At 35.1% G+C, this 25,121-nt stretch overlaps 2 protein-coding genes and 2 long non-coding RNA genes across 8 annotated transcripts; 1 reads left to right on the forward strand and 3 right to left on the reverse strand.

Moving 5' to 3' along the window:
• Positions 1-4,496: 4,496 nt before the first annotated feature.
• On the reverse strand, positions 4,497-6,306 carry LOC115952716. Of its 2 annotated transcripts, none has more exons than XR_004083522.1 (2): positions 5,785-6,306; positions 4,497-4,940 (listed from the first exon to the last, which is right to left on the reverse strand). It is a non-coding gene; the product is annotated as an uncharacterized LOC115952716 (long non-coding RNA). The 2 variants fall into 2 exon arrangements; XR_004083521.1 differs by having other exon boundaries at positions 5,780-6,306.
• A 165-nt stretch (positions 6,307-6,471) lies between these two features.
• On the reverse strand, positions 6,472-9,199 carry LOC115952714 (60S ribosomal protein L4). Its single transcript, XM_031069933.1, has 2 exons — positions 7,984-9,199; positions 6,472-6,727 (listed from the first exon to the last, which is right to left on the reverse strand). The coding sequence occupies exons 1-2, from the start codon at positions 9,094-9,096 to the stop codon at positions 6,614-6,616; spliced, it is 1,227 nt and encodes a 408-aa protein (XP_030925793.1). The 5' UTR covers positions 9,097-9,199; the 3' UTR covers positions 6,472-6,613.
• A 1,870-nt stretch (positions 9,200-11,069) lies between these two features.
• Positions 11,070-15,318, reverse strand: LOC115952715. Its single transcript, XR_004083520.1, has 2 exons — positions 15,230-15,318; positions 11,070-11,889 (listed from the first exon to the last, which is right to left on the reverse strand). It is a non-coding gene; the product is annotated as an uncharacterized LOC115952715 (long non-coding RNA).
• Positions 15,097-22,502, forward strand: LOC115952712. Of its 4 annotated transcripts, none has more exons than XM_031069929.1 (8): positions 15,097-15,513; positions 16,857-16,937; positions 18,433-18,898; positions 19,062-19,139; positions 19,802-19,900; positions 20,889-21,081; positions 21,267-21,691; positions 21,810-22,502. In XM_031069929.1, exons 3-8 carry the CDS (start codon positions 18,488-18,490, stop codon positions 22,026-22,028), a joined length of 1,425 nt encoding a protein of 474 aa, XP_030925789.1. In that variant the 5' UTR covers positions 15,097-15,513; positions 16,857-16,937; positions 18,433-18,487; the 3' UTR covers positions 22,029-22,502. The 4 variants fall into 4 exon arrangements, with proteins under 4 accessions (XP_030925789.1, XP_030925791.1, XP_030925790.1 ...); XM_031069931.1 differs by lacking the exon at positions 15,097-15,513 and adding an exon at positions 15,856-16,240 and having other exon boundaries at positions 21,357-21,691; XM_031069928.1 differs by lacking the exon at positions 15,097-15,513 and adding an exon at positions 15,859-16,240.
• The last annotated feature ends 2,619 nt before the right edge of the window (positions 22,503-25,121 follow it).

A 25,121-nucleotide genomic window follows, 5' to 3' on the forward strand; every position in this document is an offset into this window, starting at 1 on the left:
AATTATTGTCTGTAATGTTGAATATATATAGTTTATAATCCAGTATTGTTTCTCCTTGACATTATTACTCGTAAGTCTTGTGGCTCGTGCTCAAGGTTTCTCTTGTTTTTCTCTAGCATTTCTGGAGTAAAGTCTTTGGCTGGATGTTACTATTAAGATGTATTTCGCTTATGTTGAGAGTTTTTTTTTGCAGGTTAGTGGTATTTTTTATTCTTCCAATTTTAGAACCTAAGCTCAAATTCCCCTTTTTCATTGTAACCAATGAAATATATATATATATAGATAAATAGATAGGTAGATAGTAGGGGAGAGAGACATAGGAGATTACAAAAGATGTCATTACCGTTAAGTTATCCCTTGAACACCCAATTTATTCTATTCTATGAATAACTAATATCCATATGTTTGTTTTATTCTTTTGATAAGTATAGGTTTGTTTTATTCTTTTGGAGAAAAAAAAAAAAAAAAACTGATGATACATGTATAATTGAACATAAGTCATAAACCAAAAGTAAAAATTATTATTTAGATCATTATCAAGATAAAGGATAAAGATGTTCATCTTTATTAAAGGACAAATGTGAAACCACCTATGAAATTTGGTTCATAATTAAACTAACTCGTTGTACTTTTAATTTGAAATTAGAAACCCTTGAACTATGAGAAATACCCAAATTAATCATCATGTTAACATTGCGGGCATTGCAAGCATTTTTTTTTTTTGCTAAATAATACTTCTTATTAAAAAAAAAATGACAAAGAACCAAAAAAAGGAGATTAAAGGAACTAGAACCATCCATCTCTTATAGTTCAGGCAAAAATCATGAATGGAGGAGATAGGACCTTTCTCACATTAGAGCCCATCTAGCAATATTGTGGGCAACAAAGTTGGCTTCCCTCTTTATTTCTTCAGGAGCACCGATCGACATTGGCATAACTCCAAAACATGACCCATCTCTACGTTCTCGCTTCATAACCACTATAGGACTAGGTCCACCACCACAAGTTTCCAGACAACCTCATTTTTCTAATATCTTCGTGGGCCGTGGCATGTTTCCAAAGTGATGAGATTGTTTGCCTGTGACGATGCTTTTTTTTTTTTTTTTTTAGAAATTCGGTTATCAAGTGGCAGCATGAATTGAAGTTGAATGGATTTGGGTCCCAGTGGCTTGGGGTGAATTTGAGATGGTTGTCTGTATGGGTTTGATTTGTGATCCACTTTTTTTTTTTTTTTTTTTGAGAAGGAAGATAAAATTTCATTAATAATTAAACCCGAAGGTCAGACCAAACAAAGGAAGAGATGTCTGGAGGAACAAACTCCAACCAGACCTCTAAGGGGCAAGATAATCTCGCTCTCTGGGCTAAGGCATGCGCTACTGCATTTCCTCGCCTACCAATACAAGAGAAAGAGTAACTCTGAAAAGAGTTTTGATAAGACAAAGTATCTTTTAAGATGTGCCCTCCTTGTGAGTGGGCCATGTTCCTATCCTGAAGGGACCTGATAAAATTGGATGAGTCACCTTCAAAAACCGAATTGAAGAAACCCAATTCTGCAGAAAAAAGGACAGCACGTCGGGCGGCAAGAATCTCTACAAGTTCAGCTGATTGGGGTTTCATAATTTTTTCCGAGAGAGCCACCAGAACCCCTCCTTCTGAATTCCGAATCACAACACCGATCCCTACACTATCCGACTCACCAAACAGAGCTCCATCAAAGTTAATTTTCACATGAATGGCACACAATATCGTCCAACAAAACCAGAAAAATTTGAAATTTTAAAATTTAAGTACAATAGGATAGTTCAGGGGTTTGATTTTGATCCAAAGTTCAGTAGGTATTTTCACATTTTTCCTAATTGCAATTTCTTGCCTTAAAACTCAATTATCTGGGCAGTCATTTTGTTAAAAAAAAAAAAAAAAAAAAAAAAAAAAAAAAAAAAAACCTAACTACTGAAACACACATTTTAGAGGAAATGAAAAATAAGAAATGAAAAGAGGAAGGAAGTTAAACTAATCAATCCTTCTCTACTAGTTCCCTTCTTTTTCTGTACACCTTTTCATCCAAGATATAAAGATAAGACCAAACACAACCCACACCAAGAGCCTGGGTTTGAATTGCCTTATTTTGGAGTATCTATTTTCTATCTTCTAAACAGACTAACTGATCATATGCATTTTCTGCCAATTTTCTTTCTACAAACTTCTCATGAGGTGCAATCCATTTATAAAATGGACAAAATTTCTAGAGACTCGAAAATATATCATTCTGATATTTACTTTAACGTCACAAAACAACCCGTATAGATCCCCCAAATGAAAAACAAATCACAAATGTAAAATTGTAGAATTATTAAAAATAATTGACAAGCATCTAGGCCTAAATATAATTCATTTAATCATATCGAAGGGGGAGTATCTTCACAATAAGAGTGAACAAAGTATATCTTTATCCAAATTAAAGGTGTCAAAGTAAGCCCAAATCCATTTGCCCACCTAAATCCACCCACTCTAATTGAACCCATACTCACCCAATTATTAGTTGGGTTAAATGAATATCAACCCAATTAAACCTAATGATTATTGGGTTTTAATTAAAAACTCATTGAAGCCCATTTAACCCAAAAACAATATACCCAAATTCAACCCAACACTTCCCATAAAAATAATAAATAAATAAAACTCAGCCCTCAGACATTTCAGTGTTTCATGAGGGTTTTCATTTTCCCTCATTTTCTCGACCTCCACTCACGTATTAGTAGGAGACTCAGTGATCTTTTTTCTTTCTTTCTATTCACTACTTTGCATTGTTTGGTTTTTGAGAAAGTTTAATCTCCATCAAATCTAGGAAAACAAGAAACAAGCAAATCAAATCATAAATTAACCCAAGAAATAAACCCATAAAGATAGTAACCAATCCATCTCCAGCAAACCCATAAAGAGATATATCTTTATATAATTATTGTTATTCGAAAGCATAAGCATAGAGAGTGATTTTTGAGAAAAGAGAGAGAGGGAGCGACAATGCGTGCATTGGACGCTTTCAATTCGTTCCTTTTCTCTCTAAGCAGAGCCTTTTGCATCCCTCTCGGAGTCTTCGTTCATATCCAAGTTTGCTTTTTTTTTTTTTTTTTTATTACCCTTCTTCGCTTTGAACTTGCTGTTTCTTTTTTCAGATCCAAAATCCATTTGGTTGCTGAGAAAGTTGAGGAATTGATAGTTTTTATTCTTCACTGACTTCTTTTATTGAATTTGGTGTATGTAATAGAGCCATTGGCTATATTTGGTTCGATTGAGTCGAAGTTGCTTCATTTGGATTTTATTTTTATGTTGGTTTTCAGTTTGTAAATAATTAGAATCCAATTTTCATAATTCATTTCCTTATTTTTCTAAATTTTCTCAGCAACCAAATGGAGGACTACTTAGTTTCTTATCTTATTCCTCTATTTTCCTGTTGCTGAGCAGTTACTGCGTTTATGGGCATTTTGGTAATTTTGATAATTGGGTGAGTTGAGATTTACCTATTATAATTGAGTTGGATTGAATTTGAGTTAAAAGCAATTAGTTAAATGAGTTTTAATGGATGAATATGTTTTATATACCTACCTCAATTATACCTACCCTAAATCCACCCATTTGGGCACCCTAATCCAAATAAATTATCAGAATCCAATAACCCGCAGATTAAATTTGGAATTATATTCTAATTAAAAATCAAAATTTCCCACTAAAACAATTACCAATCGAAGCCACTACAATCTACCAGAAAATGACAAACAAAAATTTAATCATTCCAATTGAAAGAAAATATGGGGGAACATAATCATACGGGCTGAGATAAACATGAATGCAACTTTACTAAGCAATTTTTTTTTAAAAAAAAAAAAAAAAAGGAAATATCAATTAGAGAAAAATGAATCAAAAAACAAAATATAGTAGTATTGCATTGCGCAACATTAGTTAGGTCCATTGCAAGCAAAACCTAAAATATTTAATTCCAGTTGCAAAAACAAAAGCTCTTCGTCCTTGGCAGAAATGGATAGCAATAAGTGGAGGTAAAAAAACATATTTAGAGCATCCGTAGCAGATGTTGTAAAAATTATGCCATTTTACCACACCAAAAGCCTACTTTATTATTTTACCACATCATTTTACAATATCTCATTTATCAGATGTTCTATATTTTTACCACTTCATTTAAATATTATTTTTTAATTCTTATTTAATTATTTCTTTATTATTTGTTCCTAACGGTAATATTTGTTCCTAAACAATCATATTTTCGAATTTTCTCCTAACCAATCATATTTTCAAATTTTCTTATTCTAACGGTAACATTTTCAAACAATCCCCTTACCCTTAATTCAACGGTCATATTTTTAAAAAATGATATTTTCTTAAACATTTTAAAAAAAAAAAAAAAAACTTAGAACCTGTCACCTTAAAAAAAAAAAGAAAAAAAAAAAAAGAAAGAAAGAAGGCACATCCAAATATCAATATCATCCGAATATCAATATCAATATCATTGTAAAACATCAAAAGATAAGCAATTCATCATTGCCGTATCAATATCAATAGCTAAATCCAAATCTTTGTTTATAAAGTACTAATTGCAATTACACATCCAAATCCCCAAAAACCAAAACAAAACAAGAAAAGTTTTTGTGTCAATACAAGAAGGGAATTACAGCTTTTCTTCCCTTGGGATAATCCTCCCCAAAATAGTTTGGACAACTCGCAAGCTCAAACAAACCTCCTCTTGGTTGAGCCCAAATACATACAAAAATCAAAGATGCGTTGTTTTGCTCCTGGTGTGGCTAAATATATGATGACCTTAGTTGAGCCCAACCTCAGCTCTAGGCCTGAAAGCTTTTAAGGGGCTCAGCCTAGATCAAATTCCAATAAATCTCACTCAAATATTTTCTGGCCAAACAACTGGGTTTCTGCCACCATGAGAAATGTTAATGCACTTCAAGATAAATTATGCTATTATAGTTGCATCTTTCTAATGATGGGAAAGGCCTCCAACTTCAAAATCAAGATTTACATAAAATACAAAAAATAAAAATAAAAAGAAATAAAATGCAGTAAAAATCTGATTTGAGAGATATTTGATAAAGAATCTTTCAATGATGCTAAAAAGGGGGCCAAAACAGATTCCCCATTCTTAAAAGGAAGAGGCCCAGGCCAAAAGATGTGGCTCAAATAGGAAGATTTATTGAAATCTGCAAGTAAAGAAGTAGAAGACTCTTCCAATTCAAGTTTAGGTATCTTTAAAATGGCCAAAAACTTGATTTTCTCCATTGTGTTTACTTTTCAACACCAATCAAGGAACTTTTGAACTCACAAGAAGCTTCAAAAAGAAACATAGATCACACACGCACACATACACTCCAATCATTCAAGCACCCTAGAACTGTAATATATAGCTACTCTCATTGTCTCATATTAGTTGTCCATATTTTGACTGAGAAGAACCTTCACTGACCCAACTTTTATATGTACCATACCATCACAATACTATGTACCATAAAATTGAGTTCATCGTTTCATAAATCCAGAAACCCAAAAAAAAAAAAAAAAAAGAGCTAACAATTTATAAATAAAGCAAACAAACAAACAAAAAAACAGGGCAAAAAAGATAGATAACCAAACAAATCACAAAATCATTCAAAACCCACAATTTTTTCAGATTCATTCAAACAAAAGCCCAACAAATCTAGAGCAAAAATAGAAGCATGCATCAGTTTTTCAAATTGAGAAGTAAAAAAATTGGGCTTACATTACCGAGAATGAACAGCGAATCGGCGATGGTAGAGAGGATTTCGGCGACTCTGAGAACAGCGAATCGGCGCCAAGAATTGATTCAAAGAACCTACTCTCAGATGAGACGAAAGGGCTTGGTCAGTTCCCCGAGAAATAGAACAGAGAGGAAAGACCCACAACACAAAGACCTATGCCCACGCCGATCACAATCGGAAATCACAACCAGACCCACAACCAGACCCACAATCGGAAATCACAACCACAACCCAGACCCACAACCAGACCCACGCCGATAGAACAGAGGAGAGAGCGAACAAAAGGGGAAAAAAAACCGGTGAAGGATATAGATCAGTGATGGTAGAGAGGAAATTCATGGTGGCTCATATTCATGAATGGGAAGAGAATAGAGCAACAGGGAAGAGGGAAGAAGAAAGAGAATGGGAGAGTGGAGATAGAGATGGAGGCGGTGAATACTGAATTGCTGAAGGAGATGATGAAAGAGATACGTGTGTGAAAGAGGAATAAAAAATTAATAAACACATATACCACATATTACCGTACCGTTGCAAATTTATAATTATACTGTAGCATGTTGTAAAAAATATAACATTTACAACATCTGATAAATGGGGTTAAATTTGATTTGGTGTGGGATATGTGTCAAATATTTAGCATTTGGCACATATCCCACATCTACTGTGGGTGCTCTTAGGTAAGATCTTATTCCACCCATTCCCTCCCACATAGTAACTATCATGTCTCAAAACTGTAAAAAAAATTATAAAAACTCTAGATAAACAAACACCAAATAAATTGAGGTCTACAGAATATTCAAAAACAGAATAGTAAATCACTGGGAAACTCCAAGCCACTTGGTGAAAACCTCAAACTCTGTGTAATCACTATCGGAGATCATAGTCTGGTACCAGGCTTTTCCGGCAGTCTTGATGGCAGAAGCCTCCTCCTGAACATTCCAAAGGAAACAAGGTAATATAATAGTCAGTAAGACAGTAACTGCTAAAATATCAAGCAGAACAAGAAGAATACAGATTACACTTGTAAATCTGTCACTCAATAAGATAGCTGCTAGACAAAAGGTTGGGCTGATATCAGTAGACAGCAAATGGTAAATACGAACAAAAATATGCCCTAACAGAGAGTAGGCTAAATAAAACAGCAACGACAAAAACAAAAGCTCCATCACAGGCTTAATACAAAGAAAATGGAAGTTACAGACATACAAATAGGCTGCAAGATTGAAAAAGGCAACAAAATGGATGAGTTAAGTCAAGATTGATCATAACAGCAGGAATTGCAAAATATTAGTATATAATATGGATCTTAATTAAGGAATAACTGCCAACACAAGGCTTAGAAATGAGAACACTTCAACAACACTTGAGAAATGCAATGTCAAAACATCTTAACACAATTGATAAATAAACTCAAATGGCATTGGAAATTTGAGCTCAAATTTACGTAGTTATTGTCCCTAAACCTAAATCATCATAACTTTAAAAAACAACTAGATAGATGGAGGAGAAATTACAGACAGTTTGAAGAAAAACACCACACTCCCTAAACCAAAATAAATAAAACAAACCTAAAGAAGACAAATTTTCATATTTGAAATGAAACTAATTTATACAAAAGGGAAACATCAAAATTTGAAGAAACATGAATCATCCATGCCAACTCAAGAAACAGTACACCCATTGCATAATATAAAACTTAAAACCCTTTAATTGGACTACCAGGTTATGTACACCAACTTTAAGAAAGACAGACATTACCTAAAAGCACACACATATAAACACAACTTAGAAAATCACGATTCAAAATGTTTGTCCATCAACCCCATTTCCATAATATACGAACATACCCATTTCATTTTTACATCATTAATAACAAAATAATCTCAAAATCACAATATATACAAAGGCAAATGTGACATCGATATATACCTTAATGTATGGTGAAACACATTCATTACCAAATAGCATACACATACAAAAACAACGTAGACAATAAACCCCATTTACATTATATTAGCAATACCCATTTCATTAATATAAGAAACACAAACATAACCTATGAGAACACACATAGACAATTATGACTACATAGTATTAGCAATACCCATTTCATTTCACATGATTATCAACAAAATAACCCTACAATAACAAGCATACTGAAAGCAAAAGTGATATAAAAATATACCTTAGTGATTGGCGACCGCTTCTTCTCGAGCTTCTCCTTCTTGGCCTTAACACGATCAGCCTCAGCCAATAGCGACATTCTCCTCGCGGTCTTAGCATATGGGTTGAGCTTCAACATCGCATTCAGGTTCTTGAGTGGGTTCTTCTTCAATGGAGCCTTCTTCACTTCCTTCTTGATTGGCTTCACAACGCTCTGCACCTCATCAGAGTTGATAATCCTAGCCAAATCAGCATTCAACATCTTGGACCTAGGTAGAACATACCCCTTCTTCTTCTCAGAGGCCTTATCGAACGAACCATAGATCGAATCGAGCTTCTCGAAAGCCGACTTGGTCCAAATCACAAACCTCCCAAGGTGGCCACCAGGAGCCAGCTTCAAAAGATTCAACCTCTCCACATTCACAATATCAATCCCGGGAATGTTCCTGAAAGCCTTCACGAGCTTCGCGCCTTCGGAACCATACACAAGAAGAGGTCCCTTCCTGTTAATGTAGCGGCGGTTCCTCATCTTACCTTTCCCAGGACGAATCGAATGGCTCTCCTTTGCCTTATCGGCGTCGGGGGCAGCTCCGATCTGCTTCAAAGCCTTGAGAGCCGCAGAGGTCTTCTCCAAGCTCTCAGCTGAGTCACTGATAACCAGTGGGAACTCGGGAACAGACTCGATTCTGTGACCGCGAGCTTGAACAAGAGATGGGATCGCAGAAGCAGCAATGGCCGAAACGATGGCGTATCGTTTCTGGTTCACGTTTACTCTCCTATGCCAACGGCGCCAGATCTTGGTAGGAGCGAACATGCGACCGCCACGGCACATGTTTCCGAAAGCTCCCTGACCGGCACGGTGGGTACCACCGCCGGGGACACGGGGAATACGGGACACGGCGCGTCCGGTACCCCAGGACTCGGCGGAGGTCTGGTGTCCGGCCTTCTTGGACACGGCGTAGGGCTGGCGCTTGTTGTTGGAGATCTGGGCGTGGACGAAGTTGACGATGTCGGGTCTGATGGAGGCTTTCATGACATCGGGCAGAGCGACGGTGGTGATGGTATCGGTGGCCATGTCACCTTCGAGGGATTGGACAGTGACAAGGGGGCGCACGGCGGCTACTGCGGCGGCCATTGGAGAAGGTGGGTGGGGGGGTTTGAGGGAAATGGGGATTGCGAGAGAAAAAGAGAGAGGGAAAGAACGAGGGGGGACTAGGGTTTATGTGTTAATGACAGAGGAGAAAGGTTTGAGTGGGGTTGCTAGGGTTTGTGTGTGTTTCTGGGTGTTTGGTTGTGGGGTTTGGGATTATCCTGGGCCTGGTTTTAGGGTTTTGGGTTGGGCTTGGTCTGCTTGGATAGCTGGTTTGTTGTTTTGATGTTTTCTTTGTTTTTTTTTTTGGATTGGGCTTGTAAAATTAACGCCAATTTATTTTGGTCACTTTTTTGTATATATAGAATATTTTTATTACTATTGGATATATATTAAAGAATAGGATATTTTTGGAGTATTTGAAATAATTCGGATCAATCGTAAAAAAGAAAAAAGAAAAGTTTTTTTTTTTTTTTTTTGGATCTTGTCCGTCTCTTTCATACATTTTACTATTGGGCTTGGTCAGCTAGGAGCTCGTTTTGTCTTGTTTTTTTTTTTGGGTTTTATTCTTGGGCTTTTGAGTTCAGTTCAAATTTGGGCCAGAATGATTCAAATTTCCTCTAACAACATAAGTTTGTACAAAATTCCCCATAATTTTCGGATTATGCTCATGGCAATATTATTTCTATACCACGAATTGAGCTCATGGGCTGTATTATTTCCACAACAAGACATGATATTTACAAAAACAAGAGTTTCAAGAAAATGCTCAATTCCAAGCCCAATGGATTTTTTGGGGGGGGGGGAAATATGAGGTCCGGACATATCTTTTGAAGGCCCAAACCTTAATGGGTAAAGCATTCCATAAAGAGAAAATTGCAAGAGAGAAGCACGCCTAATCATGGAGAACACCCTAACTATTCTTGCCCAAGTTTCACTATATCTGGAATCCAGTACAACTCTTTACCAACAGAGGACACTCGTGTCTCTGTATTGATCTACTCATAATAAAATGACTACATTTTACACTAGCCCTCAACCTACTATAATTGTCCAATTTTCGGTTGGTTTTGAGACCAGTTGTAAATAAAATATATGACATTAAACACAAGCATAAATAGAAATTTGTGGTTTTAATTAAAACAAATTAAAATTTGAAAAAAAATTGGCTTAAAACATACTTGCTGCTATCCTTCCCAACCCATAACATGGTTTATTTATAAGATTATTTATATGTATTATTTAAATAAATCGTATGACTCATTGTTAGGAATATGAATTAATTGTTGTAATTCATAGTTAGTTAGTTGAGATTAGAATGAGTTGGTTAGTATTTGAGCACATGTAGCTCATTTAACACATGACTTAATTCATAGAGCACATGTTGAATTAACTAGCTAATTACCTTGAGCCATGTGGGCCAATGACATTAAAGCTACTCTCTTATAAATACATGATTGTAATTCAACATGAGATATGGATTGAAGACTAAACCAATTTCTTAGTGTATTAGTGCATCTCTCTCTCTCTCTCTCTCTCTCTCTCTCTCTCTTTCTATAAATGGTGAATACCTCAAATTAAGTCAATTTACTTACAATTTTCATCAATTCCCCTATAAATCCTATCAAATCCCATTAGGAACCACTAGGTCTTTAACACTCATTAAAATAGTCATGTAACTTAAACTACATAGATAATTTCCATAATCGTCATATTGTTGGTTGAAGCAAGATAACTCCAAATATGTTTAAAGTCAAACTTTTTTCCATAAAATTCGAGATTAACTCAAAATCATCCCACTTGATACAATGAGATTGTAAGTACTTACCATAAAAAGAAAGTAACTACTTAATGCAATTATGACTTCTAAGATCAAATTTTATTATATACACATAAAAACAAATTATTATATAGCATATGATATTTATTAATTATTGAATAGGCATTATATATTCTTTTGTTTATTTTTACATTGCATAACTAATATAATATTATATATACATAATTGAGACAAGGTCTACCATAGTTAACGCACCAATTTTATTACTGTAAGGACAAAGTTTGGAGCCCAAGCCAAAGTGTATGGAATCCTGGTCCAATAAGCCTAATATAATGAATCTTGTAGAGTATGGGTCAAAGAACTAGATCTAGATGAGTTGGGCAACGGTTAGCATGGAGTTAAGAATCAACCAAACATGAATAAAAGCTATTATGACCAGAGGACCTTTCGTCCGAGGAGACCATATATATATAGATCACAATACTAGGATTGTTTAGCATGCTATAATATTCTCTCTCACTCTTTTTTCTGCCTCCTTTCTTCTTGGGGGCTCTTCCACATTATATAGGTCCTTCATGATCATCTGGACCTTACACTTGTTGATCACCTGGATCCCTACTTGAGTACCTATCCCATTAGACACCCCTTTCAGCCCTTTGTGAGTTGCGTCAACTAAGACAGCACTGTTCAGAGGATCTTCGTCACGTTAATGTGACCAAAAAAGTAGCTGTAGTACATTTAATGTGGTGGTGGCAGTTTTTCCTTAGATATTTTGAGTTTTCTTCCCTCTCACATGTTTAAGGGGTGCACTTTAACTGTTTGAGTACACATTTGGTCTGCGTTTGTCGTGTCCGAGGAGGGGTTCCTCCTCGGACCTTCTTCCCTTTGTCTCCCGCTGATGAGACTTGCAACGTAGATCATCTAAGCCGTGTTTCTCTCATCGGACTTGTTAGTATCCTCGGACAAGGCCCAATACATTATTTTGGGCCCTAGCCCTCACAATTACCTTTTCAAAATAGCAACACTAAACATTGAAAAAAATTCCCAACCTATTTGTCCTGGGCAACAAAAGACTAAATTAATAAAAGTAACACAAACTATTTTACAATATTTTGGCAAACTATTAATGTGACAAATTCTTGTTAGTTCTAATTTAGACCCACTACTAACATCACATTTTTATTTACTAACAACTATTTGGAAAATGCACATGCCACATCAACCGTTTGTAAATTTGTTATAAAATAGTTTGTATTGTAGCATTACTCAATTAATAATTATATATTCAGTCTCTCTCTCTTTCACACACATGCACATATATATATATATATATAATATTTATCAACAGCCTTGTAACAATAAGCCTGAACTACTTATAATCATTATCTATGGGCACTGATTATAATTAGTATCCAAGAGTTAGAATTTTTTGGATATACACCACTATAAGTTTTTTTTTTAAAAAATCTTCTCCCCTCTCCCCGTGGATATGTGTTAAAAATACTTAATATTCACAAAATAAAATAAAATCTATGGGCACTAATCCATAACATGCAAACACAACAATTGCTCCCAAGAACGCAACTGATAATGACACTGACCGTTTATAATTGGTATCTATTGGCACCAATCCATAACATGCAAACACAAGTGACAATGACACTGAACTGCTTATAAATGACAACTTTCAAAATAAATCAATTATTTGAATTCCAATTGAGAGCATAGAGTCACAATGAAGAGTAGTGATAATGTGATATGCCTTTGTTATAGTGTGGGTTTCCAACTAAGCCTTGAATGGAGTTCAAATCTTCTGTCTCACTTTTCCTACTTCACTCTATACTCCACCAATAAAAACCTGCCACATGTTCACCTAATTAATTAAATACTACCATTAATTAATAATGGTAGTATTAATAAGTTAATAATGGTAGCATTTAATTAATTTGGTGAACATGTGACAAATTTTTATTTGTGGAATATAGAGTGGAGCAAGAAAGGTAGAACAGAAGATTTGAACTCCCTTCAATGGGGAACAGGCAAAACATTTCTTTTTGCTGAAAAAATGATTGGCAGATCCTTTGGACAATCAATGTAAAACAACTAGATAACTCTCGTAGTCATACAACCAAATTCAATTGTAGCAACATTCGCCAACTAAATTGAGAAGGTTTCTTCCTCAACTTCACAACATCAGGAGCAAATTTGCTGCCTCAAAAAATTGAATTAATTTGATGCTTTTTGTAATACCCCACATATCTTTATTTTAGGTTATTATATATTTTTATATAAATACATAATTGATGGGTTATAAGTACTTTTTGTCAAGGTTTTCAGACCTGGACCGTTCATTGAATCATAAAAGGGAGAGGTTCAAGGTTTTTGAGGTTAAACCGAGGTCAAACCATGACAACGTCATAATTAATTTAATAATTAATTAAAGCCTAAATATAGATATTAAATTTATAAAACTAGCAAAATTGACTAATATATCTATATATGTGAGGGAAATTTAATGATTTTCATGCATATATTTAATAATTAAATAAGAATGTTAATAAAATAAAATAATAACCATGAAAACATTAAAATTTATGATTAATTTTTGAAGTAAAGTTGAATATCTTTGAAGGATTTTAATTATAAATTTTTTTATTCCTTGTAAAAGATGGATAATTTAATTAAGTAGAATAAAATTGTGTTAAGTTGTTTTTATAAAAAAAAAAAAAAAAAAATTGCTAAGGGGTTGGATTGCATGGTTCTTGCCACGGTTCGTACGGTCTAACCCCGGTTTTAGGGGTTCACAGAGTTGCCACATATGTCCGGTTCTCTATGTTTAAAAAACCGAATTTCAATCCGGTTCCCGATTTTCACGGTCCAACCTCCCAGTCCGGTCCGGATATGAGAACCTTGCTTTTTGTTAGTAATTGCAGCACACTACCCCACTAAACCCACATCTCTGATGTGTTAAATATAAGGTAAAAGAAGAGATAAATTAGAGTTTTTATAAGAAGGGTTTCATTACTAAATAAGCTAAGAGGTGTATTTTTCTTTGGAGTTAATTAAAGAGGTAACCAAAGAATTTTAGGTATGATTGCTCATTTGTTAGAATCAAAGAATTAAAAGTTTAGAATTTTATCATGGAAAACATTTGGGATACATAGATTGTTTAAAGGGGTATTTTTCCTAGAATATGGTTTACACTTTACATTAGTTTCCTACGGATTGAATTCTAGAACAAAGCCATGGATTACAATCTTAATATATGTATAGGACTTTTACGTTTTCATTAGGGTTAATATGTATTAAACCCCAAGTTGCCCACTGTGTGCATTCTAGTACAAGCCGTGAATTTAAAAAGGTTATGTATATGGCTTTACATATTCTTTTGGTTACATGTATATTAAATCGTAGGTAGTCACTGTGAGTATTTTAGAACAAAGCCATGGATTACGAAACTCAATTCATTTATATAGCTTTACGTTTTCAATGGTTTATATATATACTAAATTCTAGAATTGGCCACCGTGTATATCCATGAACAAGTCGTGGATCAAATCTTTAGTCATGGGGCTTTCACCTTTTCAACTTTCGATTTGTATAGTGAAATAAAATATTTTGATATCAGTATATTTTGATATACCATTTAGAGTGTTTTGGATTCCTAAAAATACATAATATATATATATATATATATATATATGAACACACACTTATACAACATAAAAGTTTCAATTTAAAGAAATGTTACTATTATATAAAATAATTAATTTAATTAATTTTTTTAAATTAAATAAAGTAAAATAAAAAAAAGTATTCATAATTGTCTACTAATAAAATTCAAATTTTAGATAATCCTAAAAAATACAATAAATGTGAAAGTGAAAGTTTAGTATATGAATTTTAAATCTATAATAATAAAAGAAACGAAGCATATTATAACTCGTTGTTATTAATTTTAATTTAAATTCATAATTAAAATTACTTTTTTTTTAACAACTAATATTAATATATTATTTATAATTTATTATGTAAATATTGTGAAAATATTATGAACTATAAAATTTTTTAAAAATAAATTAATATTAATATAAAGTTATTAACCATTGTACTGACACTTTTTTTTGGATTTTTTTTTTAAGCATTCTTTGTCATTTCCAAAGTTAATCACGTGATGGGCTCAGAAAAGTTGAAATCAAGAAAGCTCTGACTGGCACTTGCTTTTGGATTTTTTTTTTTACTTTCTTTTGCCATTTCCAAAGTTAATCACGTGATGGCTTCGAAAAGTTGAGATTTGAGATCAATAAAAGAGGATAGGACTAGACTCTAGAAGACAGCAAGACACTCAAGAGTAAAGACGGTAGAAAATAAAAGAACAAAAAGACCAGTCCCACTTACCAGTGGATGCAAAACGGAGAAGAAGAAGAAGATGAAGAAGAGTGGACTGGGACGCTGGGTTCATTCAGGCAAATGGCGGGCCGGCGACGTGGTGGAGACCTGAGATTGATGAAAATCAAACCTTTGGTCGTGGCTCACGGCGGCTCCGGTATGTTTAAAAGCTCCACGCACAGCTCCGGCGACCTGTGTGGCGGTAAGCTTCGGTTTATGATGTGGTGGAGGTTCGGGCAAGCAAAGGATGGAAGAGGAAGCTTTCAGAAGTCTGACGAAGCAGCTGTGTGGCGGTGAGTTTTTTTTTTCTTCTTAATTCGTTCAGCTTTTGGAGAAATTATACCGTTATTTGGTTCAACTGGTTAAACGGTGGGCTTTTTAAAAAACAAATGTGAGGCATCACTTGTCCAACGTGCACCTTATAATTTTATTCTGGTTTTGATTAGGCACTTAGCACAAAAGGGTGACGTGGTAAAATTCTATTGGGTGGCGTAAAACAGTGTTTTACGGCACAGCCTGACGCAATTGACTGTTATATTCTTAAAAAAAAAAAAAAAAAAAGTCCGAATTCAAAGAATGGAATAAAAAGAGAAAGATATGGGTTCGCGGAACGTGCGGTGTCTATAAATTTACACTGGTGCGTCGAACTGTCCCAATACGCAACAACGACAAATAAATACATTTTGGAGCTGAGCGAGGGAGGGAGGGCTCTCTCTCTCTCTCTCTCGCTCTCGCTCTCGCTTTGCTGCACCATTCTTCTTCTCTCGTTCCTGTTATAACCGAAACCCTTTTGGTCTTTCAGGAAAACAAGCAACACTCACTCACTCAGAGAACCATTGCGATTCTATTTTTCTTTTTTTATTTGCTCGCAGATTCAAAAAAAAGCATTCGCTTCTCTTTCATCCATTCTCTCACATACGTACGGTTCACCCATTGCCCGTGTTGAATGAGAAATCTCAGAAAACTGTTCCACCAGCGCTCTGTTCGAGTTTGACTTGGCCTTCTTTTACAACTTGTTTGGTATCTCTCTATCTGTGTCGCTCTCATTACACATGCATCCATTATTTATTTATTTTTCCAAGTGCGTATTGAACCACGCGGCATATTTCAATTTAATATTATTATAATGAACCGTAAAAGTAATAGCTTTTCTGTTGTAATTTTTACTCTTTTTTTTTATTCCACTTTTCATGTTCTTTGTATAGGAAATTTTCCCAATAGTATTTGAGTGGCGTCTGTTTTGTATTTTGGTTTTTGTTTTTTCATGTTCTGTTAGTGGAGGACACATCTTTTAGCTCTTCGCAATTTTAGTTATATGATTGGATTGCCATTAAAAATCTGAGTTTGCTTTTGAAGATTCTGCTTCTTGTTCGAACTATCAATTAATTTTTGTGGGTCATAGAGTTTAATAATTTCAATAAAGCCAAAGTCACAACGATTTCATAACAAAACCCAATTTTGCCTACCACTTGGGTCATTTTAATAAAAAAGGTTGTATATTTGTGATAGGCCCAAGTGTGAGTTGGTAGACAAATTGCTTTTTTGTGAAATTGTTAAGAATTTTTGTTGTGACACTAGTTTTGTTCAACCCCAATTTGCCATGAAATTTCTAACATCATGAAAACCTATGTGACAGGTTCATTCTAGTTTTTTAAATTGGTGGAAACGTACAAGTTATATGCATCAGTTTTAATCTTGCAATCTGCTGATCTAATAGGTGAGATAAGTCTATAGCTATTAGCTAGATTGAAAAGAGAGAAAAACAGGTGTTATACTCTGTGCACCGCATTGATTAAATTGGGTCCATGAGTAAATTAAGCTTGATTTTGTGTCTTTATCTCTTGCTCATGTCATGATTATCTGAACCTTACAAGTATCAATAATTTAATATCTTTTCATGCAAGTTTTATTGTTTGACTTTTTGTTACATGAGATCTAGCGTAGGATGTGTTTTGAACATGAAAGTCAATGCTATTCCTCTGCCTAGCTTAGCTACCCAAACATACTTGCATCCAATTACTAGGGGCTTTGAACATATGATAAAATTTCTGGTCAACCGTTTGAGTTTTTTCCCTAAAAAATTTATTAATTGGGCATGGAGATGGGATCTGCTTATTCCACTTCACTTGGAATGTCAGTCATTAGATCTAGAGCAAGGATTTTCAAAACTAGTGGAATCAGATTTTATTGCTATAATATTCAGCTTTGGCCTCTTTCTTACATCTATAAAATTATGACAACCCATTTGGCCTAACCATCCCTTTTGTTGTGAAGCTGATAAAAAAAGGGTAAGTTCTAACTAATCCACTAGTGCATGTGCTATGTGTCAGGTGATATGAATGCCATTTTGTTTTTATGTTCCCTTTTTTTTTTTTTTTTGAGAGAAACAAAAGTTTTTATCTAATTTATCTGTTGTTTGAATAGAATTTGTACATAGAAAATAGAATTATTCTTTGTTCTTGGTGAACTTTAGATCTGAGGTGGAGGTACTGCTGAGAAAGTTGAGTGAACTATCATTTATTTTATGGTTAAGATGTTTTTCTAATCATGTTTCAGTGCTTTTAAATGAGAATCTCAAGTTCTCCCTGGCAATATAGAAACTTATAACTTTTATTTGCTTATAATGTGAGAGTTTTTTTTTTTTTTTTTAATATATATATAAATTTAATGGGTTCGGAAACAAAAAAATAAAAAATAAAAAATTTGATTATGACCATGCTAGAAGATTTTATGTCTTACATTATGGCAATCTTGGAGATGGAGCAGACAATATCGATGTTCCAAATTGTTTTAAATTAAATTCAAAGACATCATTCATTAAGTCCGTGATCTTATAGGCAAAGTATTTTGATTTTTGTCTGAGTGGTTGTTTGAGGGAGAAGATGTACTAATACCAATCAAAATTGAAATGTTTGGACTATCATATGTTTTTACTTTTGTGTCTTTATCTCTATGATGTTATGACTCACAGAACTTAGATGCCAACACATATTAATGAGCTTATATTTCTCAAGATTGACCTTTAATTAAAATGAATTGGAGTGTCATCACTCGTGCCTATGTGCACATAATTAGTTTTTTCAAAGTGTAGTAGTTTAGAATTGTTTGCAGGAATTAAAAGTACTAACATTATCATCATTGTCAGCAGTAGCTGGATTATTATTATATTCATATAGATTTGGCCTCTGAATGAACATCCTAATTTATTTCAGTGACTATTGAAGTTATTCCAAGAGTAATCAAGCCTTGAGGTTCTGGTGGGAAGTCATGGATATTGGGACTGCTGACTCTGAACCTAGACGAAGTGGATCATTTAGTTGCACAAGCAGTGCCAATTCTTCATTGAGAAGGCGTTCTATAAGTTTGTCAGCAGCTGCACCTGTTCATATTGATGATGACATTGAAAGTGAGATTGTCTCAGAGGCAGGAGATATCGGGGATCGGGCTCTTCATAGCAACAGGCACAGTGAGAGTAGCAGCCACCGCTTTTCTGTTGATCATGCATTAGAGAATGGAGTATCTGCTCCCACTTCTGGGGATAATCTGTTGCACCTTAATAGGTATTGGTCTCGTGATCCACCAACAATGACTGCGATCTCCGTAGTGACACCATTGCCTGAGGAAATCATATCTCCCCTTTCCACAGATGCAATTGTATGCTCTAAAGACAAAAAGCAAGTGAGATTTCATCAACAATTTCTCATTTCTTTATCTTTGTTAAATGAAATTCCTGAACCTTTTTTGTTAGTTGTTGATTATTTAATGACTACTTTAAACATGTCTTGTTTCCCTCTGATCTGACTGTTCAAGTAACGCGCGTGTTTCATGTTTCTATGTGCAGGACGATAAGGAAAGGTTGCCAAAGTTATTGGAATATGCTTTGTGCCTCATTCATTTAGCTGTTTTTGGGATTCTTGGGGTAATATGCACTATATATACGCACACTCCTTTTAGTTTAGTTTATTATTATTATTTTTTTATAATTTATTTATTTATTTTTAAGTTCTAAAATGCAATATGCTCATAACTTATAATGCCATTGTGCTTGTTTCTTTTTACAAGTGTGTGGTGTTTGGTTTTTTTGGGGAAGAATTTTGATGCAGATGTATTTTTGTGTTGCCTGATAATATATGTTTAAAAACTAACTTCTTTAAACCAAAGGTATACAGATCAAAGGATATAATATCCAAAAAAAGAAAAAGGAAGTTCTCTGAGAGTGTCATTGTAATTATTATTGTTAATTATCCATGTTTGACATAACCAGATGTGAACCATAGTGCTGGAGTTCTGAACAATCCAACCTCTTGGAAGTAACTGAACAGTTTTTTGACAAAAGTTGGAGAGGCTCAAATTCGTGTCTTAATAATTTGGACATACTACCTCCATTTTGTCATAATAATTTGGAAATAACTAAAATTATTAATTTATCATACGTATGAATTGTAGTTTTGTGATTGGGTTGGAATTTCAGTCTTCTCTGGATCAGACAGAATTTCCACTTTTGCATTTGATTAATTGTAAGCTTCATGTTGGTAAGCATACTCAGCAATATTATGATATTTAACATACTACAATGTGCAGGTTTTGACAAGGTATGTGCTAAAAAAGCTGTTTGGTCCCGGAGTCGCTGGCTTGACAAACGATGAAAACATTTTGTACCTTGACCTTCCTTCCAATATGGTCTCTCTCTCTCTCTCTCTCTCTCTCTCTCTCTCTCTCTCTCTCTCTCCCCTGATGCATGCACACACATTCAGAGCATTTTAATGGATTCACTTGGAAAAAAATGCATCTGAAGTACTTTACATTTGACATATAGATGTGTCTTATTTCATTGTTATTGTAAGTGTTTGATTTCCATTGGAAGAATCATTGTGAATCACTGATTTGGTCTTTTTTTTCAATGTGTATATCATGCATATGCTTGGGCTTTGTGAGAAAATTATAGTGGCAGGTGATGTGGTTGGGGAATCACTCATTCTTGAACCAATCCGAGCCCTATTGTGTGGTGATAGTTCAATGTTTACTTTGTTAAAAATCAAATTAAGTTATGAGTATTTGGAGGATATAATTAAAGAATCAAGATAAGTTAATTTATGATAAAAGAATTAAATATGTTGAACATGCATTGATGATAACTATAGTCAATTGTAGCTAATTCTTTATGGACAAGCAAAGTAAAATTGTCTGAGAGGTATTTTACATTTACTCCCAAGATACAATTGTTTTGGACAACATTTGCTTCTAGAGTTGGGACTTTTGTGGTAGTCACTCTCCATATTCAGTTACAATAGTGGATGAGACCATGCAAGTGTTAAAGCCTACATTTGTCCTAGCTCTGAAGAATCGCTTATATGATTATATGCTCCTAATTACAACTTATGTCTGGCATAAATTATGAAGGTCTGTCACAGTACAGGATAGCTAGGATTGGGAAATTAGAAATTCATCTTGATTCTTTGGTTTGGTAAAGTCTTCGTGATGGAACTTTGTGTTGTGCTTGGTGTTGGGCTTAAGAGTGCCCTAGGACTGACATTCTTATATGCAGTTTCTTGCTTTCAACCCTTCATATGTGTGTATAAAGATCACAAAAGACATTAATTGGAAGATATTCTGCTTCAAATTATAATAATAATAATATTATTATTAATATTTTTTTTTCATTTTTTAGGTTGGTTCTTTCTTGATGGGGTGGTGGGGTATTGTTTTCAAAGCAGACATATCCAGCGTGTCAGACTACCTAGCAATAGGATTGACAACTGGTTATTTGGGAAGTCTTACAACTTTCAGCGGTTGGAACCAGAAAATGCTTGATCTTATTGTTGATGGCCACTGGGTGCTTGCTGTGCTTGGTTTTCTTGTAGGTAAAAATCCATACTGTAAGAACTATGTTGATGTAGTAGTGTAGGTAATCTGGTCCATTAGAATTAGAAATATTAGATTTGAATTGTATATCCCACTTTAGTCTATTCAAAACTTAACAACAGTCTATGGCCTGCTCTGGCACCTAAGAGTGAGATGGTCCTTTAACCTGTATGATTCCATGCAGGCTTGTTTCTTGCGGCCTATGCCATTATTTTTGGGATTGAGACAGCCAAGGGTTTCAGGTGGCTTCTAACAAGGCGAAATGCGTGTACAGGAAGTGGCACTCCAAGCTCAAGCTGCAACTGGAGGGTGGACAGCTTCAAGCGTCACTTAGCAGTCATGGTGGTGTTGATTTTGATGCTAGGCTTGTTATGGGGTGCATGTGGAGCACTGTTGAGGGAGGAGTTTAGCAGTGGCAGCAGTGGTGCTCAGCTATGGTTGGCTTGTTTTGTTGGACCTCCAGGTGTGTGGATCAGGTGGTTCTTAGCCAGACTTAATGGACGTGGGTTAGGCAGGGCTGGTTTGTTTAAATGGGTGCCATTTGGGACTCTAGCGGCCAATGTTTCTGCAGCCTGCATCATGGCAGCACTATCTACTGTGAAGAAAGCTGTAAGTGTTGGCAAATTCAATCTTGGGAATTTCCCAAATCATTTAAAAAATAACATGTCTCCATGAGCGTTTGTTACATGCATAGCACATGACCACAATCTTGAATCATTTGGTGCAGGTGAATAGCCAGACTTGTGATACTGTGGTATTGGGCATACAACTTGGATTCTTGGGCTGTCTGAGTACTGTCTCTACCTTCATTGCCGAGTTCAATGCAATGAGAGAAAGCGAACGCCCTTGGAGGGCATATGCATATGCCTTGATTACCATTTGCATCTCATTTGGGTTGGGGATATTAATATACTCTGTACCTGTTTGGACAAAGGGGTATGGGTAATATGTTTTGTTTTTTTTTTTTTTTTAGTGGAGGTAAGAGCATGTAGATGGCAGCCTTATTGTGTAAATCATATATGCCTTGATATCAAGTTGACATTTAGTTGACCAAAATGCTGAGGAGATAGTTATAATCAGCATGTATGCCGTGATATCAAGTTGGCATCTAGTTGACTAGAAAGCTGAGGGATCCTAAAAATTCATATAGGTACTACAGAATTATCAACAGATGAGTATTTTGTTTATAAGTTAAGGGTAAAGTGGTGGTTATGCCATCATGTCTTTGCAAATGCCAGCCATTTTGAAGCACATATTGCTTCGTTAACATTTGTGCAGGAGGGTTGAATAGGTTGATGTGGTACATAGGCGGACATCTCTCGCTGCATATGGAGGTCCTTGATCTTGAAATCTGTGTTGATGATTAATGTACTTTTTTTTATATATAATAATTTATCAGTTGGGGGAAGGGGTTTTCTAACTTTCTAATCCCGAATATCTCCTTTGGAAATATCACGAAGAGCCAATTGAGGTAAGGCACTTGGCATTGACATTTGACACAATTAACAAATGTGAATTGAGTGTAGAGTTGTGGATGGTGCGCACCAATTTAGCCCTCAAGCTCAGAGCTTCAACTCCCTATTCTAGTTTCTAACGTATTGGGCACTTAGGTTGACTTATGCGGAGTTTTATTGTCTGCTCGAAGAAACAGCCTTGTGCTGGAGATGTGTGTCATGGTAAATTGTAGTGAACTTTGACCAAAGTGTTTGCCAGTCATTCCATGGCCAAGCTCGAAATGCATTTAATGCAATCTTTAAAAGGAGCAATCGTTATGACGAAGCTTTTTTTTTTTAAAAAAAAAAAAAATTTAGAAATTAGGTTATCTAGTGGCAGCATGAATTGAAGTTGAATGGGTTCTGTTTGAATGGATTTGGGTGTCAGTGGCTTGGGGTGATTTGAGATGGTTGTCTGTATGGGTTTGATTTGTGATCCACTTTGGATCACATGAATGAATGGCACACAATATCGTCCAACAAAACCCAAAAAAAATTGAATTTTTAAAATTTAAGTACAATAGGAATATAGGATAGTTTAGGGGTTTGATTTTGATCCAAAGTTCAGTAGGTATTTTCACTTTTTTCCTGATTGCAATTTCTTGCCTTATAACCAGTTTTCTAGGCAGTCATTTTGTCGAAAACAAAAAAGACCTAACTACTGAAACACACATTTTAGAGGAAATGAAAAATAAGAAATTAAAAGAGGAAGGAAGTTAAGAGGTTGTTCGTCCAAGAGGGCGGTAGCAACAAGTAGTATAATGAACAGAAAACTGAAAATACTTATTATTAAAAATTAAACAAACACTTACAGTAGTAGTAGTTACAGGATCTCAACAGTACAGGTTAACAGTTACAAGGTTAATAGTTATAAAGCTTGAACTAGTCTTAGTTACAAGGATTGTAGGGAAATAGTGGTAATAGAAACAATGAATTTTCTCTCTAAGAAGGCTTCTAAGGGAAGAAAATTCTGAAGTAAAGGCTTGTTTTAAACGTAAAGGACAACCCCCTTTAAATAGACAAAATTCGGAGTGAACAGTGTCATAAATAGTAACAGGTGAATAGTAACGGATGAACAGTGACAGATAAATAGTAAAAGTGAATTTTTCCACTTTTGACTCATTTTTTGGGGAATCATCCTTAGAGTTCAGAAGCCTACAATTTTATGGTCTAGGCCATATTATTGATGTCCTTTGGTGCCAAAAGAAATTAATAAGCACTATCCTTTAGAAGTATTGGCATTGTTGTCTTCTTGTACTAAAGGAAATCAAATGAGCACTAGTATTGGGAATCTTCAGAAGCATCGTATTGGTGGGAAACAGGCTTTTAGCAGTGGTAAATATTGAAGTGTTATGTAACTTAGTTTCTATCACACATAATCCAAACATCATGGGACCCACAATTTTTTTTTTTTTTCCATCACTCAAAAGTTTGAGTTTGGGTGATGAAAATCAAGAACACTCTTTTTGTGTTTCCAAAAGTTCAAAACTGTGTTTCAGTGGCAATTTGGTTATTAGAGTGACTTCGTCCAACAAATAGTCCAACATCTTCGGGATGAGAATTGCAACTATTGCACTGATCAATGGTCCCCACCTGTCGCCGGGCAAGGTTGACCATTATGGGTAGAGCCTCATTACAAGCTCTTCAGGCAAAATGCTTAACTTTGTTTGGGACACGTAGCTTCCAAAGACCTCTCCGAAAAGACTTTTGGGGACTCAAATTTGAGCTACTAGGATTATTGGCCGAAGCATTACAAGCCAACAATCTGTAAGCACTTTTGGTAGTAAACTTACCGGAAGAAGTTTTGGACCAAATCAATCGGTTAGGAGGTAATCAAATACTCAATGAAATGCTAAAAAAAATTTCAGCTTCTTGTGACAAGAACACCTGTTGACTCATGTCAAACTCCCATTCACATGTGCTTGTGTTGATGAGGCAACTCACCTTGGAATTAGGGGGAATGGAAGGAAGGGGGGAGGTGAGGCAACTTACCGGTAGCCATTTATCTTCTCTAATACTCACAGAGTTACCATCGCCAATGCACAAAACCATCCAGTTCTTCACCACCTCTCTAGCACTTAAATGTTTTTCTACGCATAGGAGCTAGCTTTCGAGTAATTTCCCTCTAGAATAGAGCAATTTGGAAAAAATCTAGCCTTAAAAACTTTATAGCACGGAGAGAATCCAGATTGTTTATCATACGCCATACTTGCTTTAGCCAACAAAGCTTCATTGAACTTATCAATCTCCTTGAAACCCACACCCCCATCCTTCTTGGATTCACACAGTCGTTCCCACTTCACCCAATGAATTTTCCTAGAATTGCTGTTGTAGCCCCACTAAAACTTGCGAATTATGACTTTAATATCCTTAATCAACCCCTTGGGGAGTTTGAAGCAACTCATGGAATAAGTTTGGATTGCTTAGATCACAAATTTAGTAAGGACCTCTTTGCCTGTCTAAGAAAGTATTTTCTCCTTCCACCCCTATAATTTTTCCCACACATGCACCCAAATATATATAAAGCTTTGCTTTTTTTGCTCGAC

The sequence above is a fragment of the Quercus lobata genome, chromosome 7 (assembly GCF_001633185.2).
Source record: "Quercus lobata isolate SW786 chromosome 7, ValleyOak3.0 Primary Assembly, whole genome shotgun sequence".
Lineage (NCBI taxonomy): Eukaryota > Viridiplantae > Streptophyta > Magnoliopsida > Fagales > Fagaceae > Quercus > Quercus lobata.

Excerpts from the sequence above, each read along its gene's own strand:
- LOC115952714 (XM_031069933.1), bottom strand. The coding sequence starts at position 9,096 with ATGGCCGCCGCAGTAGCCGCCGTGCGCCCCCTTGTCACTGTCCAATCC. Across the intron at positions 6,728-7,983 it reads AGCGGTCGCCAATCACTAAG|GAGGAGGCTTCTGCCATCAA; the intron begins GTATATTTTTAT and ends TGGAATGTTCAG.
- LOC115952712 (XM_031069929.1), top strand. The coding sequence starts at position 18,488 with ATGGATATTGGGACTGCTGACTCTGAACCTAGACGAAGTGGATCATTT. Across the intron at positions 19,140-19,801 it reads CTGTTTTTGGGATTCTTGGG|GTTTTGACAAGGTATGTGCT; the intron begins GTAATATGCACT and ends TACAATGTGCAG. Across the intron at positions 21,082-21,266 it reads TGTGCTTGGTTTTCTTGTAG|GCTTGTTTCTTGCGGCCTAT; the intron begins GTAAAAATCCAT and ends GATTCCATGCAG.